The 20064-nt window shown below is 38.3% G+C and overlaps 1 protein-coding gene across 1 annotated transcript in view; it reads right to left on the reverse strand.

The window, feature by feature from the left end:
• Nucleotides 1–14097, reverse strand: part of LOC137024899 (NACHT, LRR and PYD domains-containing protein 3-like) — a 38711-nt gene extending 24614 nt beyond the window's left edge. The window contains exons 1-2 of the mRNA XM_067392851.1: nt 12332–14097; nt 1490–1663 (exon numbers count right to left, since the gene is read on the reverse strand). Coding sequence (XP_067248952.1) covers nt 1490–1663; nt 12332–14097 — 1940 coding nt within the window. The remainder of the gene's footprint in view (nt 1–1489; nt 1664–12331) is intronic.
• Between the last annotated feature and the right edge of the window lie 5967 nt (nt 14098–20064).

Raw genomic sequence — 20064 nt, forward strand, 5'->3', positions numbered from 1 at the left:
GCCGCTAAGTTACAGACCTTCTACAGGGCCACAAGCCTAGTGAAACCTGGGCTTCACCTCCAAATCTCATGGATAAGAAAAAGAAAGCAAAGCTCACAAGCAAACAATGTCAGGCGTCCGATTAAGGCCGACCTAAACATACATATTAACTGAAGTGACAAGTGCTAACTCAAACTACTCTAGAAGGCAGCAGAGAAGCTACTCTAAACAACAGATGGCAAAGAGGCGGCCATTTCGTGGCCTGCATAATATATATTCTAGCCAGTCTATAAACTTCAGTTTGCCCAAAAAAACCTTACTTTTTCCTGACTACATGCTCAGAAAACTATACAGGAAAATAAGGTCTAAGTTTAAACACAAAATATAGACCCTCCTGCGGCTCAAAGACCGAAGACTCGTAATGCTCCTTTTTTACATTAAATTGCCCTATGTAGCTGGGGAATCGATTACAAACGCAACGGTGTTTACAATCGATCATCCATCTCACTCTTGCTTCTTCCTCCTCCCGTCTGTCTGGGTTCAGATATAAATCTGGATGGCTAGGGGTTTTTCCATGCCCTCCCGATCTCAAACGCGGAGATCAGAAGGGAAAGGAAAGTCATGGAAGCTGCAGCATTCATGGACAGAAAGGAACTGCTCCTCGAGCTGTCCGCACGCGGCCCCTTTCTTAACACGCTCTCACGGCATCTGCAGCCCGCCGAAAGCGCATCCCAAAAACACAGCAGCTCCACACACACAACAGCCAAAGGAACGCTCGCCGCTGGACGTGATGCCGTCAAACACGAACGTCATCATCATCCACTCATCCTCGCCAGACCTGGGGGAGTTGAGAGAGAATACAACTTTATCAAACTTCCCAACAAGCTCACCTGTGAGCCCTATGATTGCAGCCGCCGTTATGCCTCAGCACAAACGGGGCTAGAATCACCAGGCACAGATGCAGACAGCTCTTCCCTCGGGAAGAGTGCCAAACGAGAACGGAGCGTCCCGATAGGTAGATGCTCACAGTAAACAATAGACAAACACACAAACAGTGCCCTCAAGCACCGTCTATGCGTGCTCCTCTCCAAATAGAAACGCCCAGAAAAATGTGTATATCAAGTGTCAAACCCTGGGACATGGATAAACACACTCTCTTGAACGTTTGTAAGGCATATATTGAATCCCTTATCGGAGTCGATATAGTCACGATCAGACAGAACAGGACCGAAAGACGATGAGATAATGACTGCTTCTCTAGGCGCTCCTTTATACAGCCGGGTCGCGCCGTATTACCTCATAGGCTGTCGCTGGCCAATAGGGATTGGAGTTGGATAGTTGGCTTTCAGACACCGGGTCACGTGTGACGTTCCCCATTGCGTGTTCAACGTAGAGTTGAAGTTCCCTTTCGAAAGGGAACGCCATGTAGTTGCATACAGTCTCAACAGTGTGATTGTTAATAATAAATGCAAAACAAACAAAAAACAAATGAAAGAATTCGAACTCAAACCTCAGTATCTCCAGCTGACAGTTTGGACTCTTCAGTCCATCAGAAAGAAGCTTTACACCTGAATCTTGCAGGTCATTGTTACTCAGATCCATCTCTCTCAAGAGAGACTTTGAAGATTGTAGAGCTGAAGACAAACTTTCACAACAATGACCAGTGAGATTACACCCATGTAGTCTGTGTAGAGATCAAAACAAACAGCAATATATATTTATATATGTTTACAGGTAGAGTTTATAATCACCAATAAAGAAAAAGGAAAAAATTATTTATTGTATTTAGGGCTGTAATAAACGATTAATTTGATGGTTGATTCATCTATTAATTACTTTACTTTACTTTGTCCCCACTTTATATTAAGTGTCTTTAACTAAGTACTAACATTTAAATTAATCATTTAATTATTCTGTAAATGTTTTTACATTGTACTTATATATTTTTTTTAAATACCTGCAAGCATCTACAGCTTTAGTTATTTCTATAATTACACAAGGACACCTAATATGAAGCGTGACCATTTTTATGTTTTCAATCTGTTATTTTCTGATTAGTCAAATAAAGTGGCTTATCAGTATAACCTTAAGTAACTTACAAATAAATAATAACTGTAATTTATGTTGTTAATATTTCAAGGTTTATTTAAACATTTTGTCATTATAATTACAAATAATAATAAAACAATCCTAACATGGAAAATAATGCACCAATAATTAAAAGGGCATTTAACAGCAATATATCAGTAATAGAAATATGCATGCTGCTTTCACCGTCACTGTTTGGGACTGACAACAGCATTTGCTTATCCGTGAGTTTTGAAATGTTTTCTTCATTCAGAAGATTAAAGTATCTGCTTTCAATAATATCTATAAAGGAACCACTGAAGTCATGACCACTTTAAGAGGTGCGGCACGTGAGTTGTTTGAATGGGTGCCTGCATGGGCGACATTAGTGCCCCCCCCCCCCATATTGCCATCAATTTATTGTAGTCATGTACACAGCGTTTCATATTTGAAAATTGTTTAATATGCATTTATATGTATGTCTCTGTGTTGATGGGGGCAACAGAATAAAATAGGAGCAATAGGTTATTAGTTTACAGTTGTTAGAATGATTAGGAATCTGCAAAAAGGCTAAGCATCCCAATACAGTGGATTATTATATCTCTAAGAAAACAAAAACAGCTGATGGAGGACAGGTAACTGAGCAGAGATCTGTCACTCATTCAGAGGATGAGATTCAGAATTCCCGATGTGAGCCGTCTGCTCTGCAGCAATTTGGAGCTGTTAGTCAGGCCTCCTCTGACAGCGTGAGTCCTGAACGAGATCCAGTTCATGGACCCAAAACGTCTGCAAACTTTGACTATTGGGATTGATGAATGGCTTGAATATAGTCCCATTATTGACCGGGCTGTGACTGTGCAAGCAGCAATTAAAGGGCCCTCACACCCATGCCATCACCACCCAGTGGCTTTAGGAAAACAGAGCACGGTGGGCAATATGCATTTAAGTATATAAATATAGGATGACAATGTCAGTAATTTGTATTTGCTTCACTTCCTGCTACCAGCTGGTGGCGATATGACTATAACTAAATGTTGGCATGTAGATGTCTTATCAAGCCAGGACTCTTATTAAACATGTGAAGTTTGAGATTTGCTAACAGTGCCCCGTAGAGTTAAACATGTCACTTCCTGTTGCCAGTGGGTGGCAACCCATGGCATATTTAACCCTCTGGAGTCTGAGGATTTTTGGGGCCTTGGAAGAATTTTGACATGCCCTGACATTTGCCATACACTGAATGCAGCGTGGAATACAGCTTCCAGAATCTACACAAGTTAAATGCTGGATTTGCATAAAGGCTTTTACTGAAAGATGAAGCAGTTCCCACTTTAAAAGCAGAAGCTGCTGTTTATCGGCCCCAAACTGTAAGTACGTTTTATTGTTTGTACATGTCTTTTAAATGTATAGTTCTGTTTGTACGTTTGGTTCCATCAAGGATGTAAACAAAGACCAAAGCATTTTTGCTTCTAGCCAGGTAACGTTAGCTAAATTCTATTGCATACTTCTACAACAAACGCCAACAATCTTCTAAGTTCATAGAAAAACAGTTGTTCATGCTATAAATTAAATGCTACCTTTACAAAAATGCTACTACTCAGTCATGTGTTCAGCTACAGTAAAGCTTTAATCTGGATAAAACCGTATATTGAGAGCTAACAAACAGCAGTGACAGCATCTAAATACTTTGACACAAATACTAAATGAAATACTATTCATAAACGTCCTTTAAAAGCCGCGATTCCAGAGGTTCTTCTTGACCTAGGGCTGGGCGGTATACAGAGTTTAGGCGATATTCTGATATTTTCTTTCGGCACGATACAAGATGAGACAATACCGTCTATACCGATATATGCAACCCTTCCCCACTCTCGCTTTGCGCGTGAACTGGACCAAGCCCACTCCATCACATGTTCGACTGAAACATGGAGGAAAACACGGTCAACACTGCAGAAGATGATCTGGTTAGTAAAAAGAAAAACAACGATTCAGTTATTTGGAGATGGTTTGGATTTAAAATATCAGATGAGCAGCAAAAACAAGCATCTGTAAAGAGTGCCATAAAACGATTAATTCAAAAAGGGGAAGCACATCAAATCTCTTCCACCACCTACAACATCATCATAAAGTGCAGTACGATGAGTGTTTAGAACTCCGAGCTTTGTCTGCTACAACATCAGCCTTGAAAACTAAGCAGCCTGAAAAGTTTTCTGTCCCAAAACAAAGCTTGTTGGAAGCTTTGTTTACCCGCAGCATGCCTTATGAAAATAAAAGTTCCAGATGGTGCGATATAACAAATGTGGTAGCTTACCACATCGCTAAAGATATGGTTCCAGTTTCACCAGTGGAACAGGAAGGTTTTAAAACCATAAATGCTAAAATGGCTAAAAACCATTGACTCAAGATACCAGCTACCCAGTCGCAAGTATACTTTGCAACAGAAGCGCTACCAGAAATGTACACTGAGGTCAGACGGACAACCAATATATGGACAAGCAGGACGTACGAGCCATATAGGAGTTTGACGATACATTTTATTGAATACTGGGAAATGAAAACCGTGTGTCTCCAAACCAGCTATTTTCCCCAAGACCACACCAGGGAGAATATAGCGGAAGCCCTGCAGGACGCACTGGTGAACTGGAAGCTCGACGAAAAGGTGCTAGTTGCCATAACGACCGACAATGGCAAGCAACCTTATCAAAACTGTTGAACTGAAGAAGTGGCTGAGGATGCAGTGCTTTTGTCACCGACTTCATCTGGCCATTGGTGAGTGCTATGTTTGTATTTGATTTGGAAATTTATTTATTTATTTATTTTTAACTTAAGCATATTACGCTCAAATTATTGTTTGCAGTAATGCCTAGTTTTTAGTATGCCTAGCCAAGAAAATGCAACCAAAGTTAAAACAACATTTGAACATGTAGTGATTTCATTACACACAGTTAAACACAGATGATGATCTGTCTTGTTAAATAAAAAAGTTTGTTTCAAGTTTAATTCATTTCTAAAGCACATTTAAAAACAACAGTAGTTGACCAAAGTGCTGTACATATAAAAGGGTCATAAAACAAACAACAACAATAAAAAGGGCAATATACAAAACATTACAAATTAGGAGAAAAAAAAAAAAAAACTCCACAGCTCTCAGACTGTATTAAACGTCAAAGAATAAAAATATGTTTTAAGACTAGTTTTAAAAGCAGTTAAATTAGGGGCCATCCTCACAAACAAAAGGTAGTGAGTTCCAGAGATTAGGGGCAGCTACTGTAAAGGCACAATCACCCCTGTACTTTAGTCTTACTCTAGGAACTGTCAGCAGCATATGGTCAGCAGACCTCAGAGACCTTGATGGGATGTGCAATTGTATAAGGTCAGAAAGGCAAGTTGGTGCTAGGCCATTTAATGATTTATAAGCAAGCATTAAAACCTTAAAATCAATCATAAAACGAACCGGAAGCCAATGTAGCGAAGACAATATGGGTGAAATATGTTCCTGTTTACGTGTTCGTGTTAAAAGTCGAGCTGCTGCATTTTGCACTAACTGCAAGCGTGAGAGAGAGGCCTGGTTGACACCAACATAGAGAGCATTACAATAGTCTAAACGTGATGAAATAAAAACATGTATAAGCCTTTCAAAATCATTAAATGAAAAAAATGCTTAACTTTAGATAAAAGCCTTAACTGACAAAAACTTGACCTGACTACTGACTTTATCTGTTTGTCAAGTTTAAAATCTGTATCCATTATTACCCCCAGATTTTTAACAGTGGATTTAACATAGGGAAGCAAGGGGCCCAAATCAATGTTAAAGGTCTTATTAGTACAGTTTGGACCAAATATAATGATTTCAGTTTTGCTCTCATTAAAATGTAAAAAAATAAGGCTATCCAATCCTTAATGTCTTTGAGACAGTCAAAAGGATGTTTTAAAGGACTGGCATTTTTCCGTTTTATTGGAAGATCAATTTGTGTGTCATCTGCATAACAATGAAACTACATTTCATATTTCCTGAGAATTGACCCTAATGGGAGCATATACAAGGAGAACAGCATTGGGCCGAAAATAGAGCCTAGAGGGACTCCAAATGGAAGGGGTGCTGATGGGGAAACATAGTCACCAAGGTGGACAGAAAAAGTCCTGTCTGATAAGTACGATCTAAACCACTTCAGAGCAGTACCATTAATACCAATAAAATGTTCCAACCGGGAAAGTAAGATATTATGATCAGTGGTGTCAAAAGCAGATGTGAGATCTAAAAGCATAAGAATTGCTGAGTCTCCTGAGTCAGTAACCAATAAAAGGTCATTAAAAACCTTTAAAAGTCCCATTGAATGTCTATCTAAGAAAGATTGCAATTGTGTACAGACTATTTTCTCTAATATTTTAGAGAGGAAGGGGAGTTTAGAGACTGTTCTATAATTAGACAGAACCGTCGTGTCCAGGTTGGATTTTTTTATCAGAGGTTGGAACACAGCATGTTTAAAATTTAGTGGAACAACACCTAAGGTCAAACTGCTCTTTATAATTTCTTGAACTACATGCCTAATGGAATCAAAAATCTCCTTTAAAAGACGTGGTGATACTACATCTGTAGGACAGGCGGAGGGTTTCATCCAGGCCCGCACTTGGGGGCGGGGCCGCGATATAATATGATTTTTTTTTTTTATAAACATAAAATTGGCCAACGACCGGCCCATAAAGCAGGTACAGCGGCCCATTGGTTAATTTTCCATACTGACACTGGGCTGGCCCAATCATATCTCTTAACAGACTCCACCCCGTCCCCTGTGTTTCGTGTGTCATATGCAGTGTCTCAGAGCCAAAACATCTGTGGATTAGGATGGAGAAACAAAAGCGCAAGTGCAAGGGGGGTGCGGAGAAGTTGCGGGTAAAAAAATAAAAAAAATGTAGAGGTTGATGCCTCAACGTGCAAAAATTACTGACATGTTTAGTACGGTTACAGTAGCTTCAGTTTACAGTACCTGACGACGTGCAAGAACATAGAAGAACATGGAGGAGACACCTGTCAGGCAGAGGAGCAGCAGGTGTTTGACAGTGAAGCCAATGAGGGACAGAGTAAGCAGGAGAGTATAATAGAAGCGGTAAGCAGGGTAGTTACATGATTAACAGGGAGGGAGGGAGCGAGGGACTCACGATGCGACGACGACGACGACGATGATGCTTTACCTAAATTAATGAATATTAGGCTAGAAGACAACATAATCGTCGTCGTTATTATAAAGTCAGACTGTCACCTACTGCACTGGTCACTCAGTCAGCTAAAGTCAAATAGCACAGCAAAAGCTTTTTTTGTAGCTAGCAGTGTGCCCTTGTAGCTATCAGAGTTCACTTATGCAGTAACGCCCCTTCTCATTAACTAGAAAAACCTGAAATGATGCAATTTGATTTTTCCCAAAAAAAATCAGGTTATTATTTTAATGTAATATTACTGATGATGTGTTTATTTCACAACGAGACTATACGTGTCTATTTATAGCCGTTAGTCGTGATGATGGTCTACTAGATCTCACTTTTCAGCTATAAAAAGTTATGTTTTGTAGCTCTTGTACCCTATTACTCTGGTATGAACACTTGGTTGTTTATGGCAAGTGAATAACATGTATATAATTTTATTAGGACGTTTTTTGCGAATAATTTGGTAGTATAGTTTTCTTTTTCATTGTTTTTAATGGGGAGTATCTAAACAATAAGAGGTAAATGTTTGACACTTAAAGAGGGGTTTGTGCTCTTTAAAAAAAGTATATTTGTAATTATAGTTTTTCTTCTGTCTGTTTCGTTTAAAAAAATGAATTAAATAGAATTATCAGTATACTACATCCATGTTCTAAGGGTTAACTAGCTTTTATAACATGGAGCACATTGTCCATCAAGATTATAATGCAAAGTTAAACACTTAAAATAAGATTTTTTTTTCTGATCTTTGCTGTCCATTGGTGTGTAGGCCCTACTCCACTGCCACTTTTGATCACCAGGGAGTCAGTCAAGCGAGAGTGAGTACACTGGTCCACTTGCACTTACTACTCAGCTTTGTAGGGGCTTTGGGGAATGGAACAGTAGGTATGCATATTTACAGGGACTGCAAGGATGGTGTACTGGTGGGTGGTGTCTGACCGATTGTGGTGGACTGGTCTGAGCAAAAATGCCAGGGCCATTTTTTTGTCCCAGTCCAGCCCTGGTTTCATCTGATGAATAATATTTCAAAAGAGAAAGAGACACAGGCTCAAATTGGTTTAAAACAGTTGAGCAAGTGATCAGGACAGAGGGGTCCACAGAAGGAGGTATAATGTTTGTTCTGATAACTGATACCTTATCCACAAAAAATTGTAAAAACCTATTGCAAGTGTCAGAGGACACATCAGAAAAAGTAGGTTGAGAAGTGTTTAGTACAGAATTAATTGTGCTAAAAAGAGCTTTGGGTTTATGAGAATTTTTAAGAATAACATTAGACGAATACTTTGTTTTCTCAGCTTTAACAGTTTTTTGGTATTTGTACCAAGTCTCCTTTAAGATGTCAAAAGCTTGTCTTTTTTCCACTGATGTTCAGCTCTCCTACATTCACGTTAAATTAAAAAAAAAGAAAGAAAAGAAAAATATTTAAGGTACTTTTCAATACAGACAGTGAGACATAAATCTCTCACATATTTCTGATGTGTGCACTAATTTGTTAAATAAATTTTATTTTATTTATTTAATATTTTTATTAAGCATTTAGCATTTATTAAGCATAATAGACTTTCTGATTCTGACAGGACATGGATGGATGACAGCCGCATCACCCGGGCCATTTCTCTGTGTAAGAAAGTTGTTAGCAGCTTCTCATATAGCTGGAAGAAAAGAAGAGAGCTCACTGAAGTCCAGATTCAGCTGGGTCTGCCAGCTCACCAGCTCATCACCGAGTCAGCCACAGGCTAGTGATCATGGCAGCAAATGATTGAAAGGTTTCTGGAGCAGGGGGGAGCAGTCACAAAAGTCCTGTCTGCTGAAACCGCTTCAGGACTTCACAGATGCTCTCTCAGGTGAGGAGTATGTCACAATCTCATATGTCAGTCCTGTACAGCACCTTTTCAAAACAAGTCTCCTGGCACATGAAGAGGGTGAGAGTGAGCTGTGCTATTGTTGGAATACCTTACTGCCAATTATGCTGACCCAGCAACTACTGACCTGTTGGGAAAGGAAAGACTGGCTGGGATTTTAAGATATGTTCTGACATCTCTCCAGGCCAAAGTGTATTTGAAAAAAAGTTTTTTGAAAAGCATTCAAAGTTTTTTAATATTTATAATGAAAGGCAGACGTTTTATTGGAAGGGGAGCACAAGTCATTGCTTTCATGTTAAGCCACGTGGAGTCGGTCCTTTCATTATACCAACAGACCATGTGCTTCACCTGTGTAAAACTGATAATAAAACTGAAAGTTTGGTAAAGCAACACCTCCCTTATCTTTTGGTTTCCTTAATTTGTTACATTTGTTTTGGGGCATTTTGTGGTCCCAAATAAATCTAGAAAAGTGTGTATTAATATCTTTAAAAAAAGGTTCAGCCAAGTAACAGGGAAGGGATTGAAATAAATAAAATTTAGGGAGAATATTAATTATCATCACATTTATTCTACCCAGGAAGGAAATGGGGAGTGTACGAGAGTATTAAGGTCTTTTTTGATCAAATCGACAAGAGGAGTGTAGCTTTTATTAAATAGATCATCCAATACTAGTGTAATAAAGATACAGAGATATTTAAAACCATTTGTTGTTATTTTGAAAGGTGAGAACGAGACAAAAGGTCAATTGAAGTAGAGATATTAAGAGGAAGTTAATTTAGTAAATTAATTTTATATCCAGATAAGATACTATAATCTAAGATACATTTTAATAGCATAGGAATTGACTTTTCAGGTTCAGAGATGTATAGCAGGACATCATCTGCATAAAGAGAGATCCGGTGCTCTCTGTCTCCGACTTTTATTCCCAATATTTTTTTGACATTGTCTTATATACTCAACAAGAGGCTCATTTACAAGGGTGAAGAGATGTATTTAATTTTTAATCACTTGTATTTTATGTGTCTTGTTTTTATGGAGCAATAACACAATGATATAAGTTCTGTTTCATTCTTACTGGAAGTCGAAGGGCGCCCTTGTGCAGTCCACAACTGAGACTCATTAAAAATGATGGCACTGTAGGAAATCCCTTAATATGGACAAAGGCATCCAGAGATAACTGCAGCTGCATAAAATGCATGCTTAAGCCATCTTAAAGTATTAGTTCACTTTTAAATAAACTTTTGCTTATAATTTACTCACCCCCATGTCATTCAAGATGTCAATGTCCTTCTTTCTTCAGTCGAAAAGAAATTAAGGTTTTTGATGAAAACATTCCAGGATTTTTCTCCATACAATGGGCTTGAATGGGCACCAGACGGTTTAAGGTCCTAAAGACAGTTTCAGTGCAGCTTCAAAGGGCTTTAAACTATACCAGACGATGAATAAGGGTCTTATCTAGCGAAACGATCAGTCTTTTTTTTTTTTTTTTTTAAAGTTTACGTTTTATAAGCACAAATGTTCGCCTTGCTCTGTTCTCAGATGAGCGTTCGTGACGTCACGTAATACGCAATTACGTTAAAAAGGTCACGCATGACATAGGCGGAAGTTCAGATTCGGTGTTTACAACTTTTTTTTTTTTTTCTCGGTGTTTACAACTTGAACATGCAAATACTAACCCTGCATCTCAATCTGCTCCCTAGTTCCCTAGGTCGTGAATGTGGCTGATTCCCTGATCAGTGCCCTGACTACTGAACTAGGGAGGTGATTGAGACACACGCCGTTTACAAAAACAAGGTAAAACAACTAATGGTTCTTCCATCCTGTGTTGTCAGTACCATCAGACTCATACCCTTCTCCATCAGAACAAAAACACCTCTAAAGGGGGCCGCACACCGGACGCGCGAGCTCAATTTTGACTCAACTCCTGATAGAAGAGCTGCACAATGGGAGTGTTTTACGTCAACAGGGAAACATTACATATGCTTTAATATTTCGCACTGAGGTTAGTGTACATGGACAAATGGCACAACAAAGCAAAAAGAAAGAAAAGGCTACGTTTATTATACATTTTTAGACTTTATTCAATATTGCTGTTAAACTAAGAATGTAAAACCTATGCATCTTGCAGCACAGGGTGAAGTCAGTATGTACATTAACGGAAAATATAATATACATTTAATGTAAACAATGTATACATGGCGCTCTGTGGCGCAGCAGGATTTTGAACAACTTCCTGGGCGCCGCGGACAGGCACCGAATGTCACCGCCGGTGTGTACACTCATAGGAAACAATGCGTTCAATGTGTCCGGTGTGCAATCCCCTTAAAATGCTGTTGCTCAGTAACGGTGGAAATTTTGTCCGGTAATGCAGCGAGATGGAAATAGGGACTCATCGACTGATTCTAATGGCGGGACTGAAATGGTCCAGTCGTGGCAGCATCTAGATTCTTCCTCTGTTGGCAATGGTTGGCATTTGCCACATGTGCACCACCACGTCTCGTTAGATCTTCGTCTGCCCGATGCTGGAGAGGTGTGTGTCGCCGCAGCAGTCTCTTCCATCTGCCTAATTTCTTTCTCTGTGTATTCCGGCTCAAAAGGTAGGGCAGGCGAAAAACTTTGTTTTTTTTAAAAAAGACATTGTTTTTTTTAACGTTACCTTTTTTTTGTAAACGGCGTTTGACTTAGTATTTGCACGTTCAAGTTGTAAACACCCAATCTGTACTCCCGCCTATGTCATGCGTGACCTTTTCAACGTAATTGCGCATTACGTGACGTCACGAACGCGCATCCGAGAACAGAGCAAGGAGAACATTTGTGCTTATAAAACCTATTTATTTATTTTTTCTTTTTTAAATGACTGATCGTTTCGCTAGATAAGACCCTTATTCATCGTCTGGTATAGTTTAAAGCCCTTTGAAGCTGCACTGAAACTGTTTTTATGACCTTGAACCGTCTGGTGCCCATTCAAGCCCATTGTATGGAGAAAAATCCTGGAATGTTTTCATCAAAAACCTTAATTTCTTTTCGACTGAAGAAAGAAGGACATGGACATCTTGGATGACATGGGGGTGAGTAAATTATAAGCGAAAGTTTATTTAAAAGTGAACTAATCCTTTAAGGCTTAAAGAACAGGGGGGATTTGTATTATAGTAATAAAACAGGGTTATGATTTCACAGATACAGTTACAGACAAATCTGTTTCTTCTGTGAATACATGAATGAATACTCACAGAGCTTTTCTGCAGTTCATCACAGCTGGTATCAGTCTCCATCTACCCTCAACTGATGTGTTGTATTTCATGAGATCGAACTCATCCAGCACCTCCTCTGACATCTGAAGCATGTAGGCGATTGCTGAGCAGTGAGCAGGAGAGAGTTGATTCTCTAAGTGTTTGTCTGATTTTACAAACTCCTGAATTTCTTTGTACAGAGTCTGATCATTCACTTCCAGCAGACAGAGGAACAGATTGATGGATTTGTCAACTGAAAGAGCCATCTGATAGTCATCCCTCTTGATTGTGTCTTTAATGTACTGTATCGTTTCACTGATGCTCTCTGAGCTGTTCTCTGTGTGTATCAGTAAAACTTTTAAAATTTTCTGATTGGACTCAAGTGAGATGCCCAGCAAGAACCGCAGGAAAAGATCCAGTAGTCCATTTTTGATTTGGAGAGTTTTATCAACTGCTGATATTAGAAGATCACACAGAGAGATTTTCTCAGATCTGTACCTCTCAAACAAATCCAATGGCTCCATGTTCTTCGTCAGATGGGAGTAAAAGACATAGAAAGCAGCTAGAAACTCCTGAAAGCTCAAATGTACAAAGCAGTAGACTTTCCCCTGAAGGATTCCAGATTCTTCCTTAAATATCTCAGTGCAAAGCCCTGAATACACTGCGGCATAAATTACGTCTATGCCACTCTCTCTCAGGTCCTCCTCATAGAACATGACATTGCCCTTTATCAGCTGTTTGAAAGCCAGTTCAGCAAGTTTCACAATCACTTCTCTGTTGTACTTCAGGAGTTTCTCTGGATCTCTCTCTTCATACTTCTGATTCTTCATGTTGATCTGAATCAACAGGAAGTGGATATACATTTCAGTCAGAGTTTGAGGGATTTCTGCACTTACATCTTCTTTCAAGAGCTTTTGAAGCACAGTGGATGAGATCCAGCAGAAGACGGGAATGTGGCACATGATGTGGAGGCTTCTTGATTTTCTGATGTGTGAGATGATTCTTCTAGCCTGATGCACATCACTGATTCTCTTCCTGAAATATTCCTCCTTCTGAGGCTCATTGAATCCCTGAATTTCTGTCACGCGGGTGATGTATTTGGAGGGGATCTGATTGGCTGCTGCTGGTCTGGAGGTGATCCAGATGTGAGCAGAGGGAAGCAACTCTCCTTTTATGAGGTTTGACATCAACACAGCCACTGATGAAGTCTCATTTACATCAGAAACTTTTTCATGGTCTGAAAATATCAGTGTTATCCTGCTTTCATCCAAACCATCAAAGATGAACAAAACTGTACATTTATCATAAATCTTTGGGTCCAGATCTTGAAGTTCAGGATGAAAGTCCAGCAGAAGTCTGTGAAGACTGTTCTGATGGTCTTGAATCAAGTTCAGCTCTCGAAATGGTAGCACAAACATGAAATCAACATCCTGATTGGCTTTTCCCTCGGCCCAGTCCAAAACAAACTTCTGCACAGAGACTGTTTTTCCGATTCCAGCGATGCCTTTAGTAAGGACAGTCTTGATTTTGTCTTTCTCCTCACATCCTGGTTCATGTGTGGGTTTAAAGATGTCATTGCAGTAGATTGGAGTGTCTTGTGAGTGTTGTGTTCTGGGTGTTTTCTCCATCTGTAAAACCTCATGTTCTTCATTCACTCCTTTACTCTCTCCCTCTATGATGTAGAGCTGTGTGTAAATCCTGTTCAGGAGGCTTTGGTTCTCTTGTACTTTGATTCCCTCAAATAATCTCTCATACCTGTTCTTCATGCTGGTTTTGTGTTGGTCTTTGACTCTCTGTAGTTCAGCATCTGCTGGTTGGTGAGAATCCTGCTGCAGGTCTCCAGTCTGGTCATCTCTATCCACATAGCAGAAACAATAACAACACAACAAATCCATGATTATGAGTGGCAAGATCTTCTTGTAAAGCCATGCATGTCATACTAAAAACCAGTTAAGACAATTAACAGCAACTCTGGGTTTATCTTATGCCTTTGGTCTGGAGTCACATGTAAGCACTGTAAAATTTAGAATTGCATTTCCCAGATAAAATTATTGGCAAGATAAAACTGCATCTTGCATACAGCTTTCCAGTCCTCTACCTGAATTACCTTCTCAAAAATTTTTCTCCAAGGATTCCCTAGTTTTGTCTGTTTGTCTGTTCTCTCTGTATTTGCATTTATCAATATACTATAAAAAAGATGCTAACCGAGAAGAAGTGAGTTTATTCAATTGCTCTTCCAATGGATAAACACAGGCCACGTTTAAAAGTGTTGCTGCTTCTGCACTGATCCAAGTTGAGTTTAGATCATCTATGTGCCATTCCAATATTAAACAGTGATAGGCAGATATATAATTTGAAGGAAGGAGCAGCTAATCCTCTCAGTCTGCTAGGCAGTGATATGTAGCTATATCTTAATCTGGGCCTTTTTTTGCCAAATGAATTAAGGCGAGACACCCCAGGTAAACAGAGTAAAAATGTTAACTAATAGATATCACCATACTTCCCCAGCTAATTGATTACATAAAAAAATTGTAAACTTTTTTTTTTTTATATTACAAGCTTTCTGAAATGTTATGTTTAAATATATTTCTACAACCAAACTCTGAATATTGGATGAAGTTGGGTTGAAAATTCTAGTTAAATCTTTTTGATATATTCAAAGGTTTTTGCAGAAGGAATATCTATTTTTATCACTCCATAAATCAGAAAATACTATCAACAGCCAGTTGATGTTTGGAATAAAATGTTGAATAAAATCAGGCAAATTATATATGAACAAATCCCTAGGTAAAAACCTTAAGATAGGAATAAAACTAATGTTTGGTGTATGTAAGTTCTGCTGAAGTGGAGATTTTTGACTCAGAACAGGAGTAAAAACTAATTTTGAGAAAACAGCCTTTAAAGATATTTACTGTCATTTAAATCTACAGATGCAAACAGATAAAGTGCTATAAAATATACACTTAAAAGTGTATTTTGGATGTTTACTTTACACCAGTCTGAAAAAAAAAAAAAAACATTTTATGAAAAGACAAAAAGCACAAAATCTCAAAATTGACAGGTGCATGAAAAACAGTGTTTTGCTTGTAGTGTCTTCCTTCAAATAATGAATCCATGCTGTTTTATGGCTTTGCTAGGAATGTGAATAAGTAACATTTGAAGTGGGTATAGCAGACAGGGCAATATATTAATCTTGATAAGTTACACCATCTATCTACATCTGATCTAATGGACTTAATAATAGGGGCAAAAGTATTTTGATATAAGTTAACCAGTTTTGGTGAAATCTTTATACCAAAATTGGATATCAGGTCGATTAGATGTGGGATAGAGTGTTGTGGAGAATCTAGGAAAATCAAAATGTCGTTAAGATAAAGAGAAAATTTGTGGCTCTTCTTTCCTAGGCAAAGTCCCTCAATAGAGGGGTCATCTCTAATGGCAACTTCCAGTGCCTTGATAGCCATTGCAAACATAAGTGGTGACATTGGGCACCCTTGTCTGGTGCCTCATGATAGAGTAAATTTAGGGAATTTGAGACCATTAGTAATTACTCTGTCCCTATGTGACATTCCAAATTTGAAAGTATTTTGTTTCAATAATCATGTTTCTTAATCATTTTTGTTATCAGTTAGGTACATTAGGGTTTTATACATCTTTACATCTTCTGTTGTTTAATGAATGTTTATTGCATTATATAAGTGTTGTGGGTTACCATGATGGTGTTTTGCATTACTGTTATAACCATTGCTTTTTTCTCTTTTGACACATTTTAGGATTACTGTTTTGGATTTGTGTGCCTTTGGACTGTTTTGCCTGTGTAATGACTGAGGCAAATCAGACACAATTATTGGTTAGTTAACCAATAGTTTTAAGCTCACTCTGGGGTCTGTCCCTATCCCCTGGGAAGTTCCCAGTTATTAGTTTATAGCGCCGAGGAATATGGCTGCCGCATGGAGAGCAGAGAAGAGACAAAGAAAATCTGCATCTTTCCTGCATTTTCCACACAGAACACACACTCTGTGGCATTAATGTATAGACAGACTGTGCTATAAATGAATCCTTCCCAGGAAATGGTATCCAGTATTACCGTTGCTGTATTACAATCATTGTATTCACGTATGTATGTGTATGTTTTATGATCAGTGTTGGGCACGTTACTTTAAAAAAGTAATTAGTTATAGTTACTAATTACTTCTCACAAATAGTAACGGAGCTAGTAACTGAGTTACATCATTATAAAAGTAACTAATTACCAGGGAAAGTAACTATTGCATTACTTTAAAAAAAATAAAAATATGCCAAATAAATTGAATGCCCCCAATATTACATATAAGTCTAAGAATAAATTATTCTTGATGCGACTCCAGACTCATGATCCGCTCTTGCTCACAACATGAAATTTCTCTGTACTGTGTTGGTAGCCATTAAAGAAAACGTAGTTTCATATTTATGTTTAAATAGTCCTATGTTATGTTTTAAATCCATTTATTCGATTATGAAAAGTGAACAGCATGAGTAAGATGCATCAAAGATGCGCAAATATATCGGGAGACATGGAGTGGGTCAGACATGATTATAAACACTTCATTAAGTTTTGTTTTATAAAAAGCCTCTCTTTAAAGTGAATTTCGTTTTGTAAAAATTGTATCTTAATTTTAATCAATGTTTCATCAACCAATTGCTTGGATTTAATATATAACAAGCAAATATAGCAGACAATAAAATCATGACATGGATGCGCGGGCGCGATCACTGGCGCGTGAACTGGAGCGCGTCTCATAGGCTAAATGAACCGAAACTCAGAGGCTGCTTGCCTCGCAGACATGAGAAATATATCTATAGAATCTTGAAATATCTACTTTAATGAAAATGAAGTAATTAAACACGAAAAGAAAGAGGCTACTCTGATTATGTAGCCTAATCCGAATGAAATGTGCATTATCTCTCTAGGCGCGTCAATATGAGCAGATGATCAGCAATGAGAATCAGCAATGTCAACTTCATCTTTGCAGCCGACACTGATTCTGAAAACATTACTTTATTAATAAACAATTAAAATGTCTCCTTGCTGTTTTTGTCACACTCATAATCATTACTTTTACCGGTTCTTTATGGCAATTATGCGTGCCCTTGAGTGCTATAGCCTATATTATGTAAACGCTCCTTATTATGGTTTATTCTCTCCAGTATTTAAGAAATTAAATTAATATAAATGTGATTAGTCAACTAATAGCTTAAATGAACAACTACTAGTCGACTAGAAAAAAACTAATTTACATATTTTCGATCAAGCATCAAAAAGGGTATTCTGGTTTGAGCTTGCGCTTCGCGCGCATGCTCTGACAGACACACACACAGCGCATCATACATTATTATCAGTTTAAATTTATATTTGTGTATGGCTAACTGCAGCACACACCAGAGAAAAAAACTTTGCAGGTCCTATGGTTAAAAGAGAGCTTACGCGGATGAAAACCGCTTCAGTGAGCTCAATTATAGTAACGCGGCATTTTTTTGTCAGTAACGCTAACGCCGTTGTAACGGGAGAAAAAGTAATTCGTTTGATTACTCGTTACTGAAAAAAGTAACTGCGTTAGTAACACGCGTTATTTATAACGCCGTTATTCCCATCACTGTTTATGATACATTTAAGATAACTTCAATCATGCCATATTTAGTGTCTATGCGTTCGTATCGGGATGATTTAAATGCTTGTGTATGCAGTATGTCCATACCTGTGCAACACAGGAGTATTACAAGACTCTTTAATAGTTCTTATTCAAAGACTTAGCTTGTTAATCTACTTGGTCATAAAAGCCCTGTCAAGGGGGTGTGTTGTCACCCGGAAATACAACATCTTCATTGGCCCCCATCATTCCTAAGAGGTTGGACTTTGACCAGAGGTTAAAAGCCAGCGAACCATGCCACTCCCTCTCTTCTTCCTTGCTTCTGGACGACCGAAAGGGTCTCCTTGCGGCCGGCCTCTCTAGGCCCGGCCGGCAAGGCCGGTAGGCCCCCGGCCTACAACACCCAGCCATGTGCTCATCACCCAACAGACTGGCAACAACTTCAGATGATAACGTCAAGATTTAGCCTCAACCTGCAGATCCGACGCTCCTCAGCCTAAAGGCATCTTGCAAGTATCGTACATTTTAATGCTAAGCAGCGATTTAGTATTGATTTGTAAGACTTACCTTTGCTATTGCTAAAAGAAACTGATGAGTCCTTTCCAGATTGTCTTTGACATTTCCTGTAGCTCTAGTAACAATACCTCTTCATTCTACTCATTCTGACCTCATATGTGTGTGACCCTTTGTGTATGTTATGTTATGTGTTTGTTTGTTAGTTTAGTTATGTGTTTGTGAGTTAGTTAATAAATATTGTGCTTATTGAATCCACTCAGCCTACATCAGGTTGTTTTTTAAATGTGCTATATAAATGTTGTTCAAAATAAATAAAAGCTTTATATTTATTTCAAACATTTGATTACACTTTGAAAATAAGTTATTAAACTTAAAGAAATAAATCACCCCAAAATGTTAATTTTCTATTAATTTACTCAGCCTATTAGTAAAATATTATAATTCAGTTAATCTCTCTGGGTTAATTCCAGGGCTCTGAACCGGTTCAAGGAACGAAAACGAAAACCGGAAACGAACAAAATTTTGACCAGAATGTAACCAGAAATGGAAACAAAATCAAATTTAATCGTTCTGAACAGAAACGCTAATTTGAAATGGCCATTAACTGGTTAATAACGTTATTTTATCATTCCATTTAATATTTTGATTTGGTAGTCAACCAATCACGAATTCAAATAGTACAGCCTATGCAAATGTGACGCTGACGCATCCAATGAGTGAAATGCCCGCGCTCACGCTCTAAAGTGAGATATGCCCACGCTGACGCGCTCAGCTCAGCTGTCAAGTCATCATAGGTAAGTCAATGGCAATGCACTGGCATTAGTTTTTCCGATGATATATGTCACCAACCGTCAATATTAGGCGGCAGGCCTACATTTAAGTGAAAATGTATGACAAGTAATGCAGCTTGTTGTGCGTTTTGAAACCAGCGAAAATTGCAGGATAGTACAATTTTCAATGTCACATCACGCATCTGCAGTGCTTCTGTGAACGGAGAAAACTAGGGCTACCTACATAACACATATAAAATAAAAGGGAATATTTAGGCCTATAGGCTACGCGACATATTTCACTTAAATAATAGAAAAGGAAAAAGACATTCTGCTTGTTTTCATTACTTGAGTGTCTTTTGTAAATGTATGAATGATGTCTTGCCTGTATGACCATAAATTACGGAGACAGTTTATAGAAGGAAAACAATTCCAGTGGTCGCACCGGCACCTCACGCGTGCGCACACTAATTCTTGCATTGCTTGATATCGCAGCCTGTTAAATATTAAAATAAAATACAATCAAACGTTACACTGCTCGGTTAAATTATGTAATACAATCTGCCATTTACCACCCGGGACCACTGCCTCACTGTGCTGTTATATGTGAAGGATGTTGATAATGTGAGTGAAGTACAAACTCATAAAAAAAATAATATAGTTTATCATGCATTCGTCCTGAAAATGAAAACAGTTGGATTCGTGCCGCATGAGAAAGGTAGGCTACAGATTAACTTTAAATTAATTTGTTGTGCATCTTATTTAGTTTTATTTCCAATAAAAAAAATAAACATTCTCGCCTTGAATATAGCAATAGAAG

Source organism: Chanodichthys erythropterus, chromosome 8, assembly GCF_024489055.1.
Source record: "Chanodichthys erythropterus isolate Z2021 chromosome 8, ASM2448905v1, whole genome shotgun sequence".
Classification (NCBI taxonomy): Eukaryota; Metazoa; Chordata; class Actinopteri; order Cypriniformes; family Xenocyprididae; genus Chanodichthys; species Chanodichthys erythropterus.